The 26,739-nt window shown below is 42.8% G+C and overlaps 1 protein-coding gene across 2 annotated transcripts in view; it reads right to left on the reverse strand.

Annotated features, from left to right (window-relative positions):
• Positions 1 to 22,692, reverse strand: part of CSNK2A2 (casein kinase 2 alpha 2) — a 40,509-nt gene extending 17,817 nt beyond the window's left edge. The window contains exons 1-5 of one of the 2 annotated variants that reach the window (XM_045076129.1): positions 22,530 to 22,691; positions 21,624 to 21,735; positions 12,329 to 12,430; positions 9,924 to 9,974; positions 402 to 461 (exon numbers count right to left, since the gene is read on the reverse strand). In XM_045076129.1, the coding sequence (XP_044932064.1) occupies positions 402 to 461; positions 9,924 to 9,974; positions 12,329 to 12,430; positions 21,624 to 21,735; positions 22,530 to 22,633 (429 nt within the window). In that variant the 5' untranslated portion in view covers positions 22,634 to 22,691. Of the gene's footprint in view, positions 1 to 401; positions 462 to 9,923; positions 9,975 to 12,328; positions 12,431 to 21,623; positions 21,736 to 22,529 lie in introns of both variants that reach the window. The other variant, XM_045076130.1, reaches the window with a different exon arrangement.
• Positions 22,693 to 26,739: the final 4,047 nt, after the last annotated feature.

The raw sequence follows: 26,739 nt of genomic DNA on the forward strand, positions 1-26,739 counted from the left end.
CAGCAAAAAGAAAATCCAATGGCCAACAAGAGCTACAAAGAAGGAGGTTCTGATTCCTGTTATCTCTTGACTCGGCCACCTTTCTCAGTTCCACTGGAAAGTTCCTATGTAAGGATCCCACGACAGAGATCTCAATGTAGGTTAAAAGAGAAGCAAAAAAAAATCCCTTAGGGCACGTGCTGGTTCAGTCAGTAGAGCCTGCGACTCTAGATCTCAGGGTCATGATTTCAAGCCCCAGTTGGGTGTGGAGGCTACTTAAAAAAAAATTTAAAAAAACAAAAACAAACATTTCACGAAATTCTCTAAGTATCAAGAAAGAGTCTTCCTGAGTTCTCTGTCCTCTCTGAAATTTCTTTAACGAATATACCTGAAAAAATTCACTGCATATGAATGCCACTTACCTTAAGTAGCTCATACATATAAAACCGGATATCAAAGTCTGTCAGGATCTGGTAAAGTTGCTGAAACAGATTTCAGAAAAGAGAAAGTTAATTAAGTCTCATCGCATCTTGTCATCCCAAATACTGCTCATCATTCTCTGTAAACTTACTACTTAAGTCCTAAAGAACCCCAGAACTTTTTTCTACTACCTGTCTGGAACAAATGGGGATAAAGGCCAAGGGCAAGGGTGTAATACTTCTGCCTTTGTTGGGGGTGGGAGGAGGAATTCCAAGGGAGAGAAACATTTAATTCAACCTGGATCTTTTAAAAAATTGGTTCAATGTTCCATGATTTCAACACCTCAAGTTACATTATTGTGGAGATGAAGTCCAAGTTGTCTGACCATCCTCATATTCTTACTACACTTCAAACTAACCCCACTGGAGCAGCACAGTGTCCGTTAGAGAACTATGTTCTGAGTGGAGATCAGAACTTCATTGGCCCATGTGGTAAAACGTGGCAACACAGTGTGTTTGCTCAAAAAGAAACAGGAAGGGATGACTGGGTGGCTCAGTTGTTAAACGTCTGCCTTTGGCTCAAGTAATGATCCCAAGGTCTTGGGATCAAGCCCCACACTGGGCTCCCTGCTCGGTGGGAAACCTACTTTTCCCTCCCCCATTCCCCCTGTTTGTGTTCCCTCTCTTGCTGTCTCTCTGTCAAATAAATAAATAAAATCTTAAAAAAGAAAAGAGAAAAGAGAAAAAGAAACAGGAGGAAAATGACTGCTCTAGCTCTTGGAGATGGTAAGAGACTTAAGAAAGGAGTAGGGGAGTTGAGAGAGAGAGAAAAAAAAAAAAAAGAAGAAAGACAGGTACTGAAAATGATTCCAGGCCAAAAGAACAAACAAAGAGTTCTCATACTGGGACAAAAGGCACACCCACTGGGAGTCTGCTCTTTTTTATTTTTTAAATTTCCATTTCCAAGAGGCAGAGTAGCATTAATACATCCAGGTTCATTAAAATCATCACAAATCTTCATCAGAAACTATACCAACACTTTTATTTTAGGTAATCAATTCCAAGTAGATCTGTTCCCCATCAGTCACAAGTAGCACTTTCTACAAAATTAGTCAGCACAACTTTATTAAACATATTTTATTTCTTTATTGGAAGACTCCGGCAACAGAGGAGAGCTCTCAAAGGGGCACTGACCAGCCTATATGATGTGTCTGTGTGGAGCAAAACTACACATCTCTATTTGTCTGTAGTTACAGGAATGATATAAAGACATAAATAAAACACGGCTTCATATATATGTGTGGGGGGGATGGACAGCAGGAGCACAGTGAAATAAAGGAGATTTTTCACTGCATACTATTTTATATTTTAGATCCATGTAAATACACTACCTGTTCAAAAAGATAAAACAATTTGCCAAGAATTAAATTTAGTATCTTCTAAGACCACCAGGATTTAGCTTATTTCTCAAATTTCCCTTGTTAAATAAAAGTAGTTCTCCCTCTAGCTTAGTAAAAACATTTACCTTCATCAACCTCAGGCAGCAGAGGGCATAAGCCCATACAGACCAGTCCACTGGTGGTGTCTGGGCTGGGAAGAAGCTACACTCAGGAACAAGGGGCACCACCTCTCCTGCTCAGGTGGGACTTGGCTGCGGAGCAGCCAAGCACTCAAGTGTTCTGCTCTCCTGCAGCTCTGCACTGCATGGAAGACTTCTGGGCCAGCACACCAACAGCCTGGATGCACAGATGCAGGCTGAAGATACTATCTCTTTGGGTGTCAAATCAGCTCCTCCTCTGAGAATTAAGGAGATCGCTCCCAGATACGGTGCCAAGTTGAACCCCAAGTCAATAAATAGGCCATGAAAGTGAAGTGAGCATTTTCTAACCCGCAAAGGGTTGGACTATTTTCTTTCCAGAGAACAAATATGGGCTGTTTTATCACTTGGACCTTTATCTGTGGAAGGCTTTCCTTTCCTATCATGTGGCATCTATACAAAGCCATCTGTGTAAATGGTGTTAAGGCCTAACAATATATGTTCTTGGGCTGCCAATATAATATTTCTAGCTACTCCAACCAGTATCAATTTTATGTAATATAAAACAACAAATGAATATAGTGGTTAGGTCTAATACATTATGAAGTCCCAAATGACAGGCTGACATTCACTCTCATTTCTCAGGAGCTCTGGGTAGGAGGAGCCCAAACTACACCTGTAACATTTTACCACCTGGGCCTAAAATTCAAGACTTGCCAGGGTCCACAGTCTGGCTTCTTCCAACTTTTGCAGCTCTGTCTCTATTGCCACCCTGGGGCAGGTGGGGGTCACCAACCCCAACCAAACGAACCTGCTGGCCCCCTCCACTCTTCCTTCTCCAGCGTCCCCACCTCCCCACAAACCTAGAAGATCCCACCCGGCTCCCTTAGCCTGCAAGTCAAGACAGCTGACAGGTGTCCCTTCCTTCTCTGAACCTTCTGGCTATTTACTGTCCTCTGCAGTGTTCAGAGGACACAGACAGCAGCCATGTCCCCAAAGTTAATGTTCTCCACTCAGGTACTGGCAGCGACCTGAGGTTCTCAAGATAACCTCACTCGGCTGTGAGCAACAAGAGGCCGCTCCACTCTGCTTGCACCCCAAGTCCCACGCCAGCACCCCCACATACCAGGACACACATGGTAGGGAAGAAAAGGGTACTGTGGCTGGTGGTTAGTCGCCAACTGGCTGACTCAGGATCTCTGCTTCCCCTCCTCCAAGCATGCCAGGGGCACTGTACAACCTGGTCCATATGCTAAATGCTCAGATAACACGACAAAGGAGGAGCATATGTGGTCTATATTCCACCCCATCAATGGTGGTTCTCAGCTTGCATCCAGAAGGCAATCGATAAATATTTGTCTTTGATAACATTCACCAGTCAATGGAACAAAATTAAAACTATCTTCCAGGAAACTTAAGTGTGAAGAGTCTATGATGAGTTATAAAGGGAAATTTCACAAGAACCACACTTTCCCTCCATTCTTCTTGGCCAGCTATGTGGAGAACATTGTTAACCAACCAAGTGCAAAGTGTTGGCAGGAAGTTAGCTTTGCTTATATTTTCATGAAATAAATGACTTATCAAAAGCAAAACAAGCCTATGCTTCCCAGAAGATTACAAAGGTGCTGAGGAAGATACTATTCACCAATCTTAGCTTGGTTCCAAAGCCTCAAACACACTGACATTTTCTCAGAAATCAGACCTACTCCAGGACGGCTCTAGAGGCCCAAAGTGGAAATATCCTGGGACTTTTTATTAACCTCAGAAAGTCTGAGGAGGACAATGGGAAAAATGGCAATTTGGTCAACTGCCTCAGACCCTCCTTGGTCTAAAACTGCCACCCAGAACGGAATGGCCCCATGTGGCCTCACTCTCACTGTATACTTGTTGGTCCTCAGAGACTGTGGGTGTACTTCGGCTGCATCATGATCAACCCGAGGACTGTCATTCAGGAGGGCTACGCAGCTCAAGAAGGTTCCCAGCCACATGTGGGAATCACAGACACAGCAAACTCTCACCCTGCACACAGAGCTTGCAGACTCCCTCATACACACAGCTCAGTCGGTGCCCAGAAGTCCCAGTGGTCCCCAAAGAGGGAGAAGAAAATGCAGAGGCAGTGGGATATATAGTGTGAACGGTGCTTAATGCAGTTGTCACCAGTACTGGCATTAAAACGTAACCCCCAAGATCCAGAATAAAATCAAGGTCAATATTTTTAGAAATTTACAGAAGCAGAACAAATCACTAATCAAGAAAATCAAAGTTATTACTAATCACTGGAACATGTCTTACAAAGAAGATCCTTTCCACATCAAACTACTACAAGCAGGGGGCGCCTCGGTGGCTCAGTGGGTTAAAGCCTCTGCTTTCGGCTCAGGTCATGATCCCAGGGTCCTGGGATCGAGCCCCACATCGGGCTCTCTGCTCAGCGGGGAGCCTGCTTCCACTTCTCTCTCTGCCTGCCTCTCTGCCTACTTGTGATCTCTGTCTGTCAAATAAATAAATAAAAATATTTATAAATAAAAAAAAAAAAAAAAAAAAAAAAAAAAAAAAAAAAAACTACTACAAGCATTAACAAGGCCTCAAGACATCAGCTAGTCAAGGCCCACCTCTCTGGGAGTGATTTAGAAATTCTCCACAGAGCAGTATGCGTCTACCATCTTCTCAAAAGGACCCTCTTCAGGATCCCTTACCAATCTTTATAATGTCCAGATGATCTATTTTGTATCACTATAATGTCACAAAAATTAAAATGTATATTTTAATTTACATTCCTCCAAAAGCATAGAAAACTGAGAAGCATGTCTCAGTAGAAACTTTTTCTGCCACAACTATACTTCAGCTTCCTTGAGAAATTGTCAAGTTTGAGAGTTTTCTGGAACTGTTCATTTCAAACATTAGAGAGACTGGCTTTTCCTACTCCTTTGTTCAGAAGTTTGTCTTTTTTGGTAAATGTCATGATGTACCTTTTATGACTGCTCTGATACATAGGAAGCATAACTGATAATTTCAAGGCAAAAACCAAACAAATCAGTACCTCCACCATAAAACGAAGTATCAAGGGGAAAAATGAGGAAGGCCATAGAAGATCTGAATTGAATTAACAAGCTTGATATTAAAAATGGCCATGCACTGGGACGCCTGGGTGGCTCAGTTGGTTGAGCAGCTGCCTTCGGCTCAGGTCATGATCCCAGCGTCCTGGGATCGAGTCCCACATCGGGCTCCTTGCTCAGCAGGGAGCCTGCTTCTCCCTCTGCCTCTGCCTGCCATTCTGCCTGCCTGTGCTCGCTCTCTGCCCCTCTCTCTCTCTGATAAATAAATAAAAAAATCTTTAAAAAAAAAAAAAAAAAAAAAATGGCCATGCACTAAAGTCACAAAGCCACTGTCAACAAAGTCCAAATAACGAACATTATGCAGGTCATGTTCCTCGGGACACAGTGCAGCCAAATCAGGAATCAACAATGAAAGAATATTTTTGTTGAAAAACCATGTGGCTCCTCTATCACATTATTCACCAACATATGGCTATGAAGGACATTCTTATGACAATAATTACCAGAAAACTCTTGAATATGGACTCTGTACCATGTATCAGATGGCATTATCATAGAAGTATTAAATGCCTTAAGAGTACTAATAGTATTGGCAGGTAGGAAAAGGTCCTATCCAGTTCCAGTGCTAGTATATTTAGGAGTGAAGTATCATGATGCTTACAACTTACTTTGAGAAAAAAAGAGATTGGGGCTGGGGTGGGAAAGAGAACTAACAGCAAATGTAATTATTAGCAACTGATAAATCTAGGGGAAAAACATGACGGTATTACCTGTGCTACTTGTTACAATTTTCAATAGGTTTAAAGTATTTCAAAGTACAAAGTCGGGGGAGAAAAACCCAAATCCACAAGTTTGGAATTTGTACCTCTTCTTTTCTAAAATAAAGATTTTATTTATTTATTTGAGAGAGAGGGAGGGGAGAGATGAGCAGACTCCAAGCTAAGAGCCAAGCCTGATGGAGGGCTCCATCCCATGACCCAAAGTAAAGCCAAGTGTCTAATGCTCAACGCACTAAGCGACCCAGGCACCCCTGGAATTTGTACTTCTAACGTGAAAACTACACAGGAATGAATTCTATAACCATGGAATGTGTAGCTGAGATGGTGCTTGGGGGGCACAGACTTCAAGCCCACTTACCGTCAATCAAGAAAGACAGAAATACATGAAATGAGCAGACTTCCACTCGAGAAGGTAGGGGGGAAACAATGAAAATCCAAGAAAGAAAATAGTTTAGGAACAAAGAAGGGAGGAATAAAGAAAATAATTAAGACAGGAACAGAAATGAGGAAATAGTAAAAACAGAAGCATTTGAACAATAAAACCAAAAGCCGTTCTTAAAGTATTAATAAGAGAGATCTCTAGCAATACTGGTAACTTTGAAAAAGAAACAAAAGGCACAAATAATGTTGGAAATGTAAAGGAAAACATAATTACAAACATATTACAGTCTTTAAGCCCTCAGAGAATTCTATTAATAACTTTATGTAAATATGAAAGTGGATAATTTTAGAAATAGATACCATCCAAATAAACTCATGAAGAGACAAGAAACCAGGATAAACCTTTCACTTACATGTACATACATTCTGAAAAGGGAAGGATAGTCCAAAGGCTCCCTTTCCTCCCAAAAGACAAGTAGATAATCCCTATTTCATATAAACTTTGAGAGAAGAGAAAGGAAAAGCTGCCCAACTTATTTTATGACGTTAGGATAATCAGGAGTCTACAACAGAAGGAAATTATGGATACAAAAAATGCTGAAAAGAATAGGCTGCAGGTTCTATCACTGCTGACTCATCAGATACTAAACCTGGGACAAACCTCCTCTGAGCGACACCTTAAATCCAGTTACTAATACACTTAACAGTAAAATGAAAAAAAATAAAAAGAAGCTTTTGTAAAAAGATAAACACAGGACAAAATAAAAAAAGCCTGAAGGGCATGAGGACATTAAACTAGCTGATTTCCCTACTTGTGGCCTGTCATACTACCTGGAGCAGAAAACGACCATCCTGTCATGATCTGCTTTTCCAAAATACACATCTACTATCTGGATATTTAACAATTTTGTAAGCTGATTAAAATGGTAGGGCCTGACCATTCAAGGGGCCCCCCAGTGTGACACTGCAGCCCAAACACATCCTACACTCTGCATCTTCCTGAAGTTCCTCTCCAGGAACAGTGAAAGGAGGGGGGGTTGGGGGATTCATTCACGGTAACTAAGAGAATGGAAGAGATGACAACACTTTGAAGCAAGACAAAAATGTCCACTGACAAAGCTGAAAACTCTGCCAAGAGCAGAGGGGGTCCAGAAGCAGACAACCTCACATGGAAGAGCTACGGAAAAAGGCTCACAGTGACCCCAGATATCAGTGAAAGAGAGTCAACAGATTTCAGCTGAAAACAGGAAAACAATTTTAAAACACCACACTGAGGGGTACCTGGGTGGCTCAATGAGTTAAAGCCTCTGCCTTTGGCTCAGGTCATGATCCCAGAGTCCTGGGATTGAGCCTCGAGTCGGGCTCTCTGCTTAGCAGGGAGCCTGCTTCCTCCTCTCTCTCTCTCTGCCTATTTGTGATCTCTGTCAAATAAATAAAATCTTTAAAAAAATAAAACACCACACTGAAAATGGGGAGTTACATGAAAGCGCACCTAACATTGCCCACGGGGCTCCTCCGCTGGAGGCCAAGAGGCCCGCAGCCAGGCTTGCATCCTCCAGACAGGGGCTGACAAGCAGTCATCAGTCATTTCATGACTCTAAAGAGTAGACAGTCAAAAACCATGAGATTTCAGACAACTGTAACACAGACAAAAAACAACACACACACAAAAGCATTTGAAAGAAAAACCGAGAAAAGAGCATGAAGAAGAAAACATTGTGGGATGGGGGAATCCACACATTCTCGGTGAGAAAATAGAAGATATTACATAAAAGAACAGGACACTACTTTTAAAACTTCTGAGAACAGAACAGAGCTAAGAGATGAAGTCTAACATTTGAATGAGCTCTAGAAAGTGAGAACAAAGAAGAAAAGGGAAGAAAATCAAAAGAATGTTAAAAATATTGTTCTAAAACGGAAGGACATGAGTTTCTAGATGGAAAAAGCCCAGCAAGTGTCCAGAACAAAAGATAAAAGTGACGATTCGAAGGAACATCATTGTGAAATTTCACAGACTGCGACTCAAGAGAAAATCCTAAAAGCTTTCCAAAGAAAAAACCAAAACCCAAACCAGATCACATAAGGTAAAACCAGAACGGCTTCAGTGGTAATACTGGAAAAAGCTCTTCAAAATTCTGAGAAAATTATTAGTTACAACCTAGAATTCTAGGCCACAGCTAGTACGTTAAATGGAAAGATAAAATAAAAACGTTTTCAGATATGCAAGCCTCAAAAACCATGAATTTTCCATGTCCTCTTTCAAGGAAGCTCCTGGAGAACATGTGCCATTAAAACATCCCTTTGAGAGTTAAGATGCAAGAGAAATTAAGATTTCTCCAGGGAGTTAAAAATTCCTCCAAACCGATCTTTTACGTGCTGTTAAATTCACAGGGCAGTTGTCAATTTAAGAAACACAAAATACTGACGTGAAAATTTTACATGTGTGGCCAAACAACTGATAAAAACTCATTAAGGAAGCAGAGACATTTAAAACTTAGGGTATTTCACTATGAAGTTTCATTTAGACCAGCTTTTAAACTTGGTATTTAGGAAAATGCTTGGTTTCATTAAAAAATTGCATACACATTCCCACTCATGTACTTACACCTTGATAAACCCGGGTCTCTCATGGCGAAAGTGTGACTGGCCATGTGTATCAGCAGAGAACTCTACTAGCTAAACACTGGCAGGCTGACGAATATACTGACATCTACCGCCAAGAGCTCACTGCTGACTTCACCTTTAAGGAGTCCCTCTAACAAGGAAACTTGTTACACATGGGAGAGCTACACTGTACATAAAACTTGCTTATTGTTTCACAAATTATAATATCCATGTTTACTTATTTTCCACTAGTTAACCTAATTCAGAGTTGTTTTAGAGTGACTACCTAAGACAAATTAAATGTGAGATAAAGTTGTTATTTTCACCCAAAAGCCTCACTCCTGATACCAGCATCTTTCAACTGCTGATGTGGTTTTGGCCCTAACTTCCGTCACAACAAAATCACAAGCTTATGATTCACTGACAGAGTGATTATAATCACCCAAAAGTTCTCCAAAGACCCCTCAAAATCAACACCACTATTTTGTTTTTATACATGGATTCACATTATGTTCTACCATGTCTAGAATAACTAGTCCCTAAAACCTTACCAGAAGCTAAGGTTGTAGTGTCTGAACAATAATAAAAACAAACTCAGGAAAACCAGCTTAAAACCATGCTTTCAGAAGAACACTTCAAGTCTAAATTAATACGCATTATAAATATAAGAAATGTAAATAATCCTGGATGGGGCTTTTCTATAGCACAGGGACACTTAACTAGCTTTTCTGGATCATTTGCTTTGTACAGTGTTGGTAAACACACAACACTCTGACAGCTTGAGTCCTACAGACTGCTTCTTTTCACAGGAGCCCTGTAACCATTTATCACTTCCTATCAGCAAGGGTAGATTCCTATGCAAATCAAGTTATCTCCCTAAAACCATGCTGTCTAAAACAGGAGTGTTACAGACGAGGTATTAACTTAGACCCAGCCCAGCAGCTATTCCCAGAGTAAGCAAGGCAAAGGGTGATGAGTAATTTCACCAAATGCAAAAACCCTACCCACTTTCTGCATCCCTATACTCATGCGGTAAGGAATCCGGATTTATTACTTCCCACTCTCACCAATGATTTCCTGGTCCCCTCGGGTTCTAGAGTATCAACAGTACTTATTGCCAACTACCCATCCCCCGTTAACCCCATGCCAGAAAGAAAAAGCATATACGCACCTTAAAATCTGTATTATTGATATATTCAAATACCAAAGCTGGGGTCTTTGACTGCAAGAGAGAATAGTAATGCCTTATAAGTATTCAAACAGTAAATGTGCTTTGCTTCTGTTGTACCGATCTATCCCCAAATCCCACTTAAATGAAAAAGGGATTCACTCATCAGGGAGAGCCTATTAAGAAAGTGTCCTCTTGAGACTGCGTCTGGAATTTGCTTCAAAATAAGTGGGCATAGTGGGTGGTGGGAAAGTGGGTGGCAGGGAGATAAAAAAAAAGTTGGCCACGACTTGCGGCACTGCTCAAGCTGACTGATGTGTGCAGGGAGGTTCATTATCTTACTCATTTTACTTTTGTAAATGGTTGACATTTTTCTTAAGTTGTTTTGTTTTGTTTTTAAAGGAGATATATTCTCTGACCAACCTGTCAGTGGGCCTGGCACATTATTTGAAGAATTACACTCTGCAGTATTCCAGTCTGCCAGCCACAAAAGGAGTGACATGTTTTCATCTTGGTTTGGCAAGCCAGATGCATTTTACAGAATTATCATATGTCATGGGAATCTATCATAGGCCTTTTCAGGATCCAAAAGGAAAATATCTATGATTATCAATCAGCAGGCTATAATGTGAAATTACTGCCTTGGCTACATACCACTAGAGAATGTCTCAATTTACAAAGTAGATGTGATCCCCCTCACCCCCAAATTATACATAACCAAGTATTTCTAAAATGCTATAATCTTTAATGAAGTGAGTACAAAATGTCTAATATTTCCTTGTATAAATTTTTCGAATGCCAGATTTACTTAAGTAAGGTAAAATAATGTTCATTAACAGTAATAAGCTTTGAAAATTAGGAGAAAAGCAGGGCCTTAAAGGGTTATAGAAAATCACCTTAGAAATCTTTATGGCTAAATAGTTTTGCTCAAGGAAGCAGGTAAAAGTCCCCTAGAAACAGGCACAGTATGTGCACATGGGGCTTTGTCAGAAAGAGCAGCAGTCCCAGGAGCACTGGTCAGAGGGTTCCTCACTAGCCTGAAGGGGACAGGGCTTCATCAAGACCACCAGATCTCTCTACTGCCTGGAAGTGAGCCTATCTCCCTAAAACTTAGGGGAGAAGGAGGGCTCCCTCCATGGTTTCAATCCAATTTTAATTTACTCGTGTTCCATATTATATAAAACACACACATGCCTTAAGCAACACATTACAACATCAGTAAGACAAGTTTCACTAAGTTCTACTAACTTAAAGGCAAAGTGCAGAGGCCGCTGCAACCGTAATATGTACTGGGTCACGCTGCAGGCCGTTTTCAGTGATGATGGAGTCCACAGTTAGTCATTCTAAAATCAATCCAAACTCCTCTGGCTGGGATATATTTTTAATGGCAATAAGCTAGAATCTAGCATACAAGCACTCTTTTCAGTCTTCTTAGGGTCCCGAAGGCAAAATTTTCCTGATTCTTCAGTTTAATGATACTGTATGATCTTGAGCAAATCACCAAACCTCAGAGCCTTCAGCTGTCCTATCTGTACAGTGTAACAATGTGGCCAATCACAGCACCGACTCCAGTGGACTGCTGAGGACTGTCCTGAGGTCCAGAACAGTGCCCTCCACAGTATGCAGTCAGTGCATGTTCAATAGCGCACCGTTTCTTTATGATGTCTTCAGCAGACAGAAGCAAAGACCTACCTCTTCAACGAACAGCCAGCATGGGAGGATAGGAAAACAGGTGAAGTAGAAAAGATGAAGAACAGAAATGGGACGGGAGGTGGTACATGAACACTCTGGCTAATCACCTCCCAAGAAAACAAAATTAAATAGCACATCTAAAAGGGCTACAAAGTAAGCGTTTTTAACAAAAAATATTTAGTTGTATCAGAATATACAACACGAGCCCCAGGGGTAGACACTGAATTAAATTGTAGTAGGAGAAATAGCAAGATGCCTTCCTCAAAGGGTCTGTGGGGTTGTGATCTCTATGCCAGGTGTCCACGTGGAGATATTTGGTATTTCCCTCTGTAAGCCCAGACTTTCAGATGTCAGGCTTAATGAAGTGAAGCAAAATAAGGCCAACTGGAGGTAATAAGCTTTCAAAATTGGGAGAAAAGTCGGGGCTTAAAGAAGACATTCAGCAAACATTTGTGGGCTGAACCGGAACAAGGTAATAAACTGGGATAGGGATTTTTCTATACATACACTTTTAGGTTTCATAATAGTGGTGGTGACTACTTCATCTTTGGGCCACCATGGTTTTTTCTGGCTTTCAAAACTATTCAGGAGTAGAAGATGAACACAGTCATTCCCAATATGTAATGATGTTTCTCATTATTCTGACATTCTGTGTCACACCACGCACACATTCACGCACTCACTTGCTCCTTCTCCCCCAACCGTCAGGCACCTACCACGGGGTCCTTCACAGTGTCAATCAGCTTAATGATATTTGTTCCACCACGAAGGTTCTCCAGAATCTTAACCTCTCGTTTTATCTTCTTTTTCTTCACTGGCTTAAATACACAAGAGTAATCGGAAGTGAGATTCCTTTTGAAGTTAATAAATAAAACCTTAAAACAATGTCAGCTAATCAAGTGGCTACCGGGCTATCTTGCACACCATGTCACGTTAGAGAGCGTGTCTAAATTAGAAAAGAGAAATCAAGATAAAAATGGGGACTGCCCTTGAGAATGTTTGAGATTAAGTTAAATACAGACTCATACAGCATATGTGTCAGATCTTTAGGTAGTTACATTCAGGTCACTTACAAATTTTGAACACCCATGTCATACTTTAAAAATAAAATGCCTAGATAACTGCCAAATGGAAGGCGTGCATTACAGCTCTGAACAGCTGTATATCATGCACTTGCAAATGGAAAAACTGAAACAAAATGGGGAGACGCCTGCTCTTCCAATGAGTTACATGTAATTTTGTCTTCCAGGAGGGAAGACCAGTTCACTGACATCAAGTTACAAAGTTGTTTCCCAGCTGCTGGCTCCCATTTCCTGTGGCCACTCCCATTTCCTCAACATCTAGAATCTGAAATCAGCACAGACCTACTAAAACTCCCCAACACATCCCACTCCTAAAGAAAGAGATGACGGAGCAGCAGAGGAGAAAACGGGTATCTGATCCAGTACCGACTGGAAACCTCTACTACTTGCTAACCTTTCCATCTGCTAGGTAGCAAAATTAAAAATCGCAATCAGAAATACTAGCATTACATGTGCTATTTCTTGTCTTGAAGAATTTGAAGAATGTAAGCAGTTCTGGAACAATAGTCACATCACAATTACATTTTATAAAGTACTCAGAACACTTAACTGGCATGTAGTAAGCACTCAATAAATGGAAGCTTCATTATTTTCATGTATTTAGTTAGTAACAAACCACAAAATTCCTATGTAGTGGACTCAGCCTAGCTGAACCATTTGCCCAAGGTCCCACAGCTGATGGTGAAGTATGGGGGCAGGATTCAGATCTAGACAGTGCCTCTGTAGGCCTCCCTCTTGGCCACGCTGCTCTCATTTCCCAAGCGTGGCTAGGAGAGAAAGGGAACTGGGGAAAAGGAGTATTCGATCACCGAGACACTAGACACTGTTCTGGTAGCACGGGTAAAGAAAATCCAATGGGTTTTCAAAGAAGTAAGATTTTAAAAGCCTGCGTGTGTGTGCTGGTGGTGGGAGGGGAGAGAAATATACATATGCCAGAGACATCGTCATCTTTTGCTGGTCACTAAGCTACAGCTCTGCACACATAACAAAACAGAGGGAGATTATGAAACACAGAGCACCTGCATCACCTCTAACGGGGTGTTTGACTGACAGGCTGGAATCTGGCTGCATTCTTCCAAGCCAGCTGCCACACTTACGTCCACTCTGCTTTGTCTGGGTTTGCGGGAGAGTAGATCTAACTACTGTGTCTCTCACCCACTTCCACTTAGGAATTGTACTCATTCCCTTTTTCATAATTAGGGAGCTCAATACTTTGGGGGAAATAAAGCACTCAAACATGAAGTACAATTTAATTAAAAAAAAAAAAACAAAAACAAAAAACAAAAACCAAAACAGCCAGAAAAGGACATACTACAAAATAAGTAAGCTTCAAAAATGTCAATGTCAGGAAACAGACTGAACAACTGTTCCAGATTAAAGAGATATGACAACTGAAAGTAACACATGACCTGGGATTTTCTTTTGCTATAAAAACATTATATGGACAATTGGCAAATGAGAACAGGGGCTGCAGATTAGCTAACAGCACTGTATCAATGTTAGTTTCTGATTTTTGATCATGGCACTGTGGGGTTACATAAGAATTGTCCTTGGTTTTAGGAAATGCACATTACAGTAGGGATCACTGCAATTTACTCTCAAGCACATAACTACATGTGTTTATACACACACATATGTGTGTTTATATATAAAAGAGAGAAAAGCATAAAGCAAATGTTAACATTTGAGAAATCTGGGTGAAAGACATATGGGAATTCTTCTAACTTTTCTTTAAAGCTGAAGTTATATCAAAAAGTTAAAAGAAAAATAAAAGCTGGCTACTGTATCTATAAATTTAGCCAATGCTACCAGCATATTCAATGTAAGAAAATTCTAGGGTTGGAAAGCAGTTACAGATCTGTGAGAGTGGTCGCAGAGGAAAAAACACCCCACAGCCAGAGATCTGTATACACCAAAAACCTTCCTCTCCCCCTAACAGTGAATTAGTACCGGGGTAACCCATTAAGTTGCCTTTATGACGATGCCCCATATAAAGCCTTGCTTTGCCTTCCTGTTAGTCAGCAACAGGTCAGGCAGGGACATGGTTCCTGGACAATGCCACTAAGATTTTGGTATCTTTCATGATGTCCTAAGGTAACTTATGGAGCAAGAGAGCGTATTTTGCTACCCAACTATCACCTGTCCAACAACCTCCTCACCTAGAAGACTGGGGACAGCAGGGCAATTCTGAAGTGGCACAACAGACTCTCACAGCACCTGGAATCCTCACATCCTGACAAATGACCAAGAGACCATTAAAATGGAAAAGGGACCTACAACCCAGGACTTTGCTCCAAAGCATGGACATCCATTCTCTACAGGAACCAGACCACAGGGAACTTCCTTTTGCCTCAAGCTTATTCCTCTGAACCTGGGACATGCTTTAGAAGCTAAAAAATCAATGAGCTCCCTGGGAATGAAAGTGATCATTTTCAAGCTGTAAACAGAATGAGAGAGAAAAGGTTAGAATTTATAAAGGAAGACCCTTCACATCTTGTGGAAAACAGATCATGGATTTTATAGAAAAAAAAAAAAAAAGCTTCGAGACTGTAGCCCAGTGTTTGCATTCATCCACCTGGAGCTACAGAGAAAATATGCACTTCCCTCACAGTCTCATCATTTCATCCTGCTAGACAAAGTCTCTCCCAGTTAAGGTTTATTTATTCCAACTCAGAGAATAGGTTTAAAAAGATTCAAAATGAATCAGTTTAGTTGTTTCCCAATATTCTTTTTAACTCAAAGTCTAGAAGAGAAAAATGGCAAAAAGCTAAAAAAAAAAAAGAAAGAAATTAAAGCATTAAATCAAGTTTCAATAATAAATGAATTATGGCGCACACCTAGAGAGAACGTTTAAAAGGGAAAAAACACGGGGCGCCTGGGTGGCTCAGTGGGTTAAGCCGCTGCCTTCGGCTCGGGTCATGATCTCAGGGTCCTGGGATCGAGTCCCATATCGGGCTCTCTGCTCAGCAGGGAGCCTGCTTCCTCCTCTCTCTCTCTCTCTGCCTGCCTCTCTGCCTACTTGTGATCTCTCTCTGTCAAATAAATAAATAAAATTAAAAAAATAAATAAATAAAAGGGAAAAAACTCAATTTGAAATTTTCTGTGCATGAGCTCCGAAAAAGGAAGGAAAAGGTAAACAGGGAAGGAAAATACAAGAAAGAGAGAAAGGAAGAGAAAAAGAGGGGATGAAAGGAAGGAACTTTCCCAACAGTTTCTGCCCACATGGTGGAGAGTCCCAGTGATTCAGGACAACCTTGTTCAACATAATCCAAAAATTAAGACTACTTCTTTCTCCCTATTGACCAACATTGAAAAACTTAAAAGACAAATTTAGTGATAAGTTGCTTAATTAATGAAGTCAATGATCTGTCCTACTTACTTAGGGCTGATTTTTTTAAAAAGCCAGATCTGAGAATGATTTCAACTACTAGCATTTGATTGTGATTGAATTTCTGAACTAACATATACACAAGGCTTAAGAATTAGGACCTCAATAAATCCCAGCACATGTTAACAGGCAAAGTTCCATTTTAATTTCTAAGCACAACTGAATTAATAAATTCAAGACAGGCAGAAAGGTGGTTCAGAACTTGCAAATCTGGAACTACTCTGATTCCAGTGCCACAGTGACAACTGAGAGACTAGCTTCATCGCCTGCAGTAAACAATCACAAAGAACACCGGTTGCCAGGGATGTGGGACAGAGTAAGAAAGGAAAGTTGAGCCTGGATGACAGCATTTATTTTACCACCTTGAGGCATCCCTCAAATCCACTGCAACTGACCCAAATATAAACATTATCTGAGTGGTGTTATTTCTTCACAGCAACTTTTCTCTTAGTCTTTCAAGTCCCTTTCCAATTATGTTATCGACTCCTTGAGACTCTTTTTGTCAGGATGTGTGTGTGTGTGTTTTAATTTAAAAAAGCAAGGCATACAGCAGGCCTTTTGAATTTCATTGAGAGAATGGTATCGTCTTTTCTACTCCTGGTTTTGCCCTCTGAAATCATTCATGTAGCCCAGCTGAAATACTGTTATTAGAACCATATTTTATTGCTTTCTATGTGCAGGCACTGTTTTAAGCACATTTAATCCACCTCTAACAGTATTCTGAGAGAAGTTCCTATTGGTGCAATTTTACATGAGGACGCTGAGGCAGAGTTTAAATACCTGCTCAAGGTCATAGAGTTGCCAGGTGTTGGGAAAGCCCATCTGAATGCAGGCAGTCTACTTCCAGGGCTACTTTTGGGAAAGGAACACTGTGTAGATGACTAAAACACTGTCATGTACCTACCCATCCCTTCTGATCTAAACATTTAATTCTCCCAACAACCCTCTGAGTTCCACAGGAAATGTATATCCATTTTATAGATAGGAAAACAGAGTCAAGCGGGTATAAAGAGGAAGCTGGTTCTAGAACCCAAGTCTCCTGCCCTCCATTTATAGCAATTCTTAACACTATACTGCCCTCATGATGAGGTGGCAGATCCTAAAATCAGGCTCTAGAAACTATCTACAGCCATGCTATACACATAAAAAATGGGTCCTCTATGCCAAGATACTCTTTTTACACATGGCTCACTCTCCAACAAACTCTAATATATTAGAGGGATAAAGCTGTTAGCTCCAAAATCTGGCAAGTTATCAGGATGAGGGAACTGTATGGGTTAATAAAAGTGTAAAAGCACTGGTTATTGTGGCTTCAAAGCAACAAAGTAACATTTCACAATGCATTCACCATGCTGCTGCAGACTCAAACCAGAGAGCCCCTGGCTGGGTCCCTGTAGCTCTCTGGGTATTCATCTATTCTGTACTCCATCTAGTACCCATCCCAGTCAAGCATTTCCTAGAAGAGTAAGTCCCCAAAACCATTAGAAACAAATTCACTTGACTTCTAGTGAATGTTTATCCATCTTTCCAGGGTAGTTCAATACCTCAAAAAGTCAAATATCCAGCAAATGTCATTAACTGCTCCTCACAGCTACAAGATTCCATGAAGGACATAGGACCCTTGTGCTTTCTCCCCCTAACTATGTGACCCTGAGCAAACTGTGTGCTCTGGGTCTCAGTTTATCTGTAAAAAGGGTTTGGGTCCTAAGGTTTCTCTGCTCCCTTATTTCATGATTCTATTTCACCACACTCTCAAGCTCAGACACTACAACCACAATATTGGAAACAGCACTAGGGGCCCCTGGGTGGCTCAGTCGGTTGGGCATCCGACTCTTGGTTTCAGCTCAAGTCATGATCCTGGGGTTGTTAGATGGAGCTCCTCATTGGGTTCTGCACTCCGTGGAGAGTCTGCTAGAGATTCTCTCCCTCTGCCCCTCCCCAACCCTGCTCCTGCTTGCGCACATGCGTGCTCTCTCAAATGAAATAAAATCTTAAAAGAAACAGCACTGACTAGTTCACACAATTTTTAAAATTTATATTATTTGATGTTAGTAACACTTTAATAATACAATTTTAACTACTTTTATACCATAAAACATTTGTAGGAATGAAAAAGAATCACAAAAATTTTAGAAAAATCAATACTAATATCTTGCTTCAGGAAAATGACATCTTGGTGTACTTGCTTAACATAGTACCTTGAAGGAAAACACCTACCACCGGAGAAAGTAGAAATACAAGAGAAAGCCCAGCACCAGCATGCGTGAACATCTCTGATATGACCTAGACAGTCACCTGCTCACTCTAAAGTAACCCCACAAGACGGGTCACTGGCAGGCCTCCCATCCTTCTTTTCCCACTACTTCCTCACCGCACAACACTTAAGAAACATCTACAAATATGCTAAGCACACTTAAAAAGTAAACATATTACCACCATTCTTTTTTTAATTTGTGGATTAACTGCTGGGGGGCAAAATGAACTTATCCAACTCTTCATAAGACTACCTTATGCTCGCTTACATGAGAATTTCCAAGTCAGGGCAGCATGGGTTCAAAACACTGTACACGTTTATTTAAAAATGGTATTGTTCTTAACTTCTATTTAGGAAATAGGGAGTTTTCACTTGAAGGAACACAAGAACGGCTGAAATCCATACACAGGTGGTGTCCACAAAACGCTACAAGTTGTCCAACATGGCCAAATGCTTTTATTTCTGTGTATACCCTCCTGAGTGGTACTACAAAGGAACTGAGCAATGGACTTTTCAAAATCAAAAGATGAAATTTTGGGCACTGAAGTAACTTTCTCCCCTCCTATGTTAATCCTTCCCACCTCCCCCCCTTCTTTTTCTCCTTAAAACAATTTTGGTCAAAAAAGGTATAACCTTCCTATTAATTGGAACATTTTAAGATTTCAACCTCACAATTTCACTTCAAAATAGAGAGTAAAATTTTGCTCACCGACTTCTAAATTGCTAAAACCTCTAAAGAGTTCCAATGTGTTTTGACCAAAAAAATCTACAGTTGCAAATTAAATGAGAGAATTCTGTGGTAATTAATTCATGTGACCATTCTCTTTTACTGCAAAGAACTGAAGGAAAATGTTATTGACCAAAAAGGAAGACAGCCCTGTCTTTAAGGTATACACCTTCTCTCTCAGCCACCGTGTGTATGTGAGTACCCTTCCTGCAGTTAAAGTACAGTAGTAGGCCTTTTATGAAGAGAACTTTTTTCTAGATTCCTCTGAATTATAAGCAGCTGGAACTCTGTTAAGGGCCTAATTTCCTATGACCAAACACTGTAACAAAAGATATTAGTCATAACTTATCCGAACAGGGGTGAAAACGGGATCAAGACACTGTCCTCTTAAAAAAACCAAAAAACCCCCAATATTTTTAATCCACTTTAATTCAGCCTGTGAAAACAAGAAAACCACAATATCATTAGTAGTTTCTTACCTATCCTTCAGCTAAAACAAAATCTAGACAGAAATGCCACAGGGCTTTAAAAAAAAAAAAAAAAAGAAAGAAAGAAATGAGGGTGGTTTTCACCAGTGGCAACGAAGTTGGTTCAGGCTGTATCCTGAAGATAACTTGTATGGAAAAGATACAAGAACACTTCATTAACTAGAGCATCAAAGGAGCCTTCCAAATCTTATTCCAGAACACAGGACCTTATTCTGAGGATCTTAAAAACACACATTAAAATGAGGGGAGAGAGAGAGAGAGAGAGAGGAAGAAATAGGAAATAGGAGTTCTGGCTAAGGGTCATTTCAACATAGTGGTATCAGGTAAGTAAGTTTTCCTGTCCTTAGGTTTCTTGCCTGTAAAAGCAGGCTTCCATTTTGGGTTCCCTAAACATATCCTGCGACTCTCCCGGGGAAAAACTATCCAGGAACGGATGCTATGAAGATCTCTAGAAGGAAGACTAAAGAGTAATACGATGTTCTCATGAATAAACGTACTTTCACTTACGTATATACCTAAAGCCATTCCTCCAAAAAAGACATGACAGGAAGTTACACACTTATTCTAAAAATGCTGCTACTGCATAAAAGTTTAGTATTTTTCTGAAATTGTTCTGGAGTCAGCACTTCATTCTTTCAAATGCACAGCAGTGGAATACGGATATTCCTAAGTTCAATTTTATGTTTTGCTCACTCCTAGAAGGATTTAAGCAGCTTATATTAAAAACATTTATGCTCATGTATAAAGGAAAAAAATCATATGGTGACTTCCCTGAAGGGAACATTTCTTTAAATATTTATACTTGTAAAGAAAAAAAAAAAAAAAAGACCATGTGACTTTTGAGGTCCAATTCACATCTGGGGAAGAGGGGAGTCAAACTCCCCATCTTCAGTATCAATTCCTCACTTCTCACTCCAGTGCCTCTGATGGCACAGATAACTTTGCCTACTTCTCTCTACTTCAACTCTGTTTCTTCAACATTGGGCTCAAATGGCACTGAGTAACAAAGCTGATCACTTTTCTGAAAACTGATTTTTCAGACAGTGTAAGCCTGACCCTTCATATTAAACAGGGACACAGCTACCCTAACTCTGTCCTTAACACACAAAAACAGCTCTCCAATCCCATATCCTTATTCACTGAGCCTCTGCAAAATGGCCACATCGGATATCTTATATATGCAAAAGTGTTTATATTAATCACTCTTTAATCTTTTCAATATTTCACTAAATGACATGCGCACACATTAAGTGATCTGGCAACGATGAAGACCCTTCACAGATCCTAAGAATTACTTTTTTTTTGTACACCCTATCAAACATTATTAAAGCTATCCAACCAGTTACCTAAAGGAGAATTTAGCCAACTCTTCATGCTCATTAAGATGTCTTCACCAAAGAGACCATAAAAGACGTATCTTTATTAAACTCAAGCAGACTAAACCAGAGCCCAAGACTGTTTGTTCCAAGCATTAATTTTAGTGATTGTAAGTATACTCCTTACTGCTCCCAATTTCACTTTAACTTCTTGATAAGCAACAATGAACCTTCTAGGCACTACTGGTTCGCCATATCCAACCCCACCTGACACACTCTTACTGCCAGAGAGAAGAAACAACTGATCAGCCACTGAGGTGTTTCCACCCAAGCTTCAAATTCATCTTTGGAGCTCCTCTCATTTCTTCCAGCTCTCTTTCTGGAATAATTTCGAGCAGCAAGGGTAACAAATCCCACACTCAAGGAACCCCTCAATTGACAGGATCTTCACTGGAAAAGGTTTTCTTTCATCTGAATCCCTATCTCCTGTTTTAACAAATGAACCCTTTGGAATTTTCACTTTGGGAGCCCACAATGGCATTTCAGAACATGTTCCCGAACGACCATGCTTAGATTTGAAACAGGTCTACGGAGGTACTTCAAAGTTCACAGGAAAACGGGTGGGAGGAGTAGTGAAGGGACATCAGACAGAATCATATGTGAAATGAGAGCTTGCACTGCTCGTTCTACAATGCGGCTGAAGTTTACGTCCGGACCAGTGGACCACATTTTTAATACCACTCATAAGACACTCACCTTGAGAATTTTTACAACCACTCTCTCATTGTTGGTGATGTTAATGGCCTCAAATACTTCACTATACTTTCCCCGACCAAGTTTTCGAACCAGTTGGTAATCATCTTGATTACTGTGAAAGGGAAGAGTGACACATAAATGCCAGGACTTGGGATTAACCAAGCCTATGCCCACTATACACCCCCATCCAGCCACTTCCATTAATCAAGTGTTGGAAGCGTCTATACATCAGGACACGACTCATTCCCTAAATGAAAGTCACAACATAAACTTGGCTCCTTTCACTCTGCGCACAGTTCCTAACCTTATTGGTCCATCAGAACTTGGGGAGCAGAGGTAGGAAGGCACGGCTCTGAGCCAATCTAGAAGGGTGAGCAAAGCATTCATCGTGGAGGTTCAGAGGGTGCCCCGCTGCCTAGAGCTCCACAGCAACCGCCTTGTATTTCACACCCCAAAGGTACCAGCGCCTGCTTTGGAAATGTGGATGTCTTTAAAAGATTTCCTCCCACCCAGCCTCATTTCAAAAAACTAAAAAGGCAAGAGAATTTTAATAGCTCCAGAGGACAGCTGCTGACTGCCCACCCCAAATAGAAACCCAGAAGTGTAAGGAGGAAGGGCTGCTCCCTCATTTCCACCAGGCTTCAGTCCCTGGACCTTACACTTCTCAGTAAGAAAGCATTCCTTGGGTAAGGGGGAGAGAGGGGTGCGCAAGGCGGGGAGAAGGGGAGACCGGAGAGGACATGTGCGGCGGGCGGCAGGGGAGGGGGCTCTGCCTCCTACCCCAGACCCGAGAAAGCGCCGGCCAGCGGCGGGGCGGAGGGGAAGGCAGACCGCGGGGTGGGGGACCAGTGCGGTTTGCGCCGGGGAGCGGTCGGACGGGGGTGGGGGAGGCGGCGGCGGCTTTACCCCCAGCTCGGGACGTGAGCCTCATAGTCCCAGTACTCGCGGCTCCTCAGGCTGTTCACCTCGGCGTAGACCCGGGCCCTGCTGCCCGCGGCCGGGCCGGGCATGGCGGGCGGGACCGGGGGGCGCCGCGGGGCGCAGAGGGCGGCGGCGCGGCGGGGGGCGCGGGGCGGCGGGCAGAGGAGGCGGCGGGCCGCGGGGCGCCGGAGGAGGAGGAGGAGCGCGGCGGCAGGCGGCCACGCCAGGCCGGGCCCGCGGGGGCGGGCGGGCTGGGGGCGCGGGGGGCTCCGGCCGAGCCGGCCGGGCCCTGGAGCGGCCGGCGGGGCGGCGGGGCGGGCGGCGCTCGCGCTCCGCGGCGGCCTCCGCTCGGCTCGCGGCTCCGAGGCGGCGGCGGCGGCGGCGGCGGCACCAGCAGCGGCGGCCGCCGGCCGGGAAAGGGACAGCGGCGGCGGCGGCGGAGAAGAAGGAGGAGGAGGAGGAGGAGAAGGAGGAGGAGGAGGAGGAGGAAACCCGGAAAAGGGGCCGCGCTCACTAGGAGCGGCCGCCGCCCGGCCCGGGGCCGCCCAGCCTCACAGCGCCCCCTGCAGCGCGGGGGGACCGGCTGGGCGGCGCCGGCCCCGCCTCCGGCCCCGCCCCCGGCCGCCCGCCGCCTCAAGCCCTCTTCCCAGAGCTGCCCTGCTGAGGGGACGCAGGGGCGCCCGCCACAGGGCCTCACTCAGCCGCTGACCGCTGCCTTGAGCCTTACCCGTGGCGGGCGCTTTCAGGACTCTTCTGGCGACCCCTGCCTCAAGCCCTCCACCCTCTCGTCATGCAGAGTTTACCCGCCCCATACTGACCCCGTTCTGACCCTCCCGTCAACCGACCCGTCCCCATCAGGTCTCTCCCGATGACTCACTCTTACCACTGAGCACATCCCTCACCTCAAGATTTCTTCTTCCCTCCCGGAGACACCTCCTCTTTCTCCGATGGATCCTGCCCTATCACCCAGGATTCCTCAACCTCAAGACTCCCCCTTCTCTCTTCAACCAGAGCCTTCCTTCCTCACAAAACCCCTCTCTTACACGAGCCCCTAATTCCCTTCCAGAGCCTTCCCCGAGAACCCACCGAATGCTTACTTCTGTCACTTGGTTAAGCTGGAGTGGGCCAGGTAGCTCATTGTAAAGTTCCCATTTTCCTTCCCCTCTGTAATTAATAAGCGGTATGTGCGGAGGCACTTTGAGACTATGAACATGTCCTGTTTTTGGGGGGAAGGACAGAGCAGAAGAATAGTGAGTCCTCCCTGAAGGGACCTGCGAGCAGTTGGGCATGGACGGAGGGGGAGGTTGGCCAGGCAACCTTTGCCCTGTTTTATCATGTTGCTTTTTAGCTCCTGACCTTCTTCTCTCTTTGATCTTCTGGACCTTTCCTTTGTCTTGCTTTCCCCTTCCACATCCTTTATCAACAGCACTTCCCACTGGAGCTCTGACTCCAGTGCTTTTTTATATTCTGTTTTCTAGGTGGAACCCCGCTTCTCCTTCTTATGGTTAAGAGCATAAACTGTAGAGTCAGATCCACCCAGGTTGAATCCTAGTTGTGCTGCTTATAAACTGTGTGACTTTGGGCAGATAACTTAACCTCTCTGTGCTGCAGATTTTACAGCATAAAAGCAGTAATGGCCTTCTTCTCAGGGCTATGGGGAGACTTAGACAAGGTAAACCATGTAAAACACTTAAAACAGTGTCCAGCAGTTACCAGGTGCTCAGTACCACTGTTAGCAGACCCAGAGCCCTTTTCCTATCATTTTTCCCTCCCTGAGACCACCACGTGCCCAGCTTTTGGTTCCTTCCATCCTCCAAGTTTGGCCATGGTTGCCTCCAATCCCTCCATCCCCACCTTCCCGTGCCTGCCTTCTTTCTCCTCCTCAAGTCTCAAATTTAAGGCTCATTTTATTTACTGGAATGTAGATTACATCTAGTTGTAAACATGGAACGACATGAGTTCAAGGTCCTCCTACTCTGACATCTTCCCAAGCAGTCTTTAAGTTCATTTTATAATTTAATTTTTTTTTATTATTATTTTGGGACACCTGGCTGACTCCGTCGTTAGGCATCTGCCTTTGGTTCAGGTCATGTCCCAGGGTCCTGGCATTGAGCCTCGCATCAGGCTCCCTGCTCAACAGGAAGCCTGCTTCTCCATCTCCCACTCCCCCTGCTTGTGTATCCTCTCTCGCTGTGTCTATGTCAAATAAATAAATAAAATCTTTAAAAAAATTTTTTTGGCGGGGGGGCACCTGGCTGGCTTAGTTGGAAGAGCATGTCACTCAGTCTCGGGGTTGTGAGTTTGAGCCCCATGTTTGGTGTAGAGATTACTAAAAAAAAAAAAAAAATAATCAATTTAAAAAACGCTTAAAAAAAAAAAAAAGGATTGGTTTATCTATTTGAGGAAGGGAAGGAGCAGAAGGGAGCGGGAGTGGGAGAATCTTAAGCTGACTCCTGACTGAGTGCAGAGCCCAAAATGGGGCTTGATCTCACAGCCCTGAGGCCACGACCGGAGCTAAAATCAAATGTGGGATGCTCAAGCGCTAGGCCACCCAGGTGCCCCATATTAAAAACAAAAAATTAATGGATTTTCTATTTAAATCTATAATTTAAATAGAAAAGCCCCAATATGGGGCTTCAACTCAAAACCCCAAAATCAAGAGTCGCATCTCTATGGACTGAGCCAACCAGCCAGGCACCCCTTTAAGTTCACTTTAAATGGCAGAGTTGATACTTCTCTATCTCAGCATTCTATCCTTCGGAAAGCTGCATGTTTTGTAATTGTAATTCTCTCTCCTCCAGTGTAGAAACAGCATCAGAGCAAGGACTGAATCTGAATGCTCACCACTGGCTCACCAGCATTTGCCGCATTTAGAGGCTTTCAGCAAATACGGTGTTACCCTACAGATCACTAACTGATTAGAAAGTGGAGGTCACTGCTGTAACCACAAGTCAAATTTAACATCATCAATAAAGGACCAACGGACCCTGTAAAGTGATGCACCAAGAAGGGACAAGACATCTGCCCAAAATGCTTAACTTGAATCTCATTATGAGGACACAATCAGACAAATCCAAACAGGGAAACATTCTGCAAAACAGCAAAGTCTGGGTTTCTTCGAAACTGTCAGTGTCACAAGAGAAAACAACACAGAAGAAAACAAAACTCCGGAATAGTGTTCTTGATTAAAGGAGCCTGAGAGAGAGAACTCTGTAATTCTGCATCCCATCCTGAATGAGAAAGGTAGGAAGGAAAGGAGGGAGGAAGGGAAGGAGAAATACAGCCAAAAGGACCCTAATGAATGGGACTCCTGGGGCAATTTGAACATAGGATGTACATTACATAATAGTATTGCATCAATGTTAAATTTTGTGAGTCTGAGGGTTATCTTGTGGTTATGAAGGAAAGTCTCTTGATCTTAGGAGTTACATGCCAAGTGTTTAAGGATGAAGTATCATAATATCTGCGACTTCTTCTCAAATGGTTCTCCAGAGAAACGTGGGTTCCCTAGGGCCCAAGCATACATGGGGAGAGGGGAGCAATTAGGGCAGAAACGTTGATAGTTGTAGAATATAGTTGAAGATTACATGAGATCACAACTTTTTGGTAGATTTGAAATTTTCAAAACAAAAGCTGGAAGAAGATAAACAAAGCATTTATAGAGTAAGTGCACTTTGGAATTTAAGTCTGAAACCTCTAAACCTCTCTAAATGTCTTCCATGCAAGAAGGCACAAACATTCTCCAGCTCTTAATGAGCATTTGGATTTTTTTTTGGCAAGTCCCTGTGAACTAGTCTAGGCCAGAGGTTTTAATCCGGAGCCCTTGAATGAGCTTCCTGGGTCCAGGAATGCATCACACAATAGGCAAAACGTGTGGGTCACTGCATATGCGTGTGTGTGTGCATGTGTGCATTCTTTCCTTAGCGTCCATCAGATACTCACAGGACACTGGGACCCCAAAATGGTTCCAAACCCCTGGTCTGACTACTAGGTCCAAACCCAGGGGGAGTCCCATTCCTCAGCTCCACCCCTTTCCATGTCTGACCCCACACATCCTCTCTGCACCTTCCTCTCATCCCTCAACACCTAACCCACACCCATCTCACGTAACCTGCTCTCACACTTGCTGGGATGCCAAGGATTCACCCACACATTACTCTGGTGCAACACACTCCTGGATTTGGCTGGCACTTCA

This window comes from Mustela putorius, unplaced genomic scaffold (genome assembly GCF_011764305.1).
Source record: "Mustela putorius furo isolate JIRA1106 unplaced genomic scaffold, ASM1176430v1.1 tig00000174_pilon_pilon_pilon, whole genome shotgun sequence".
In the NCBI taxonomy this organism is placed as follows: domain Eukaryota; kingdom Metazoa; phylum Chordata; class Mammalia; order Carnivora; family Mustelidae; genus Mustela; species Mustela putorius.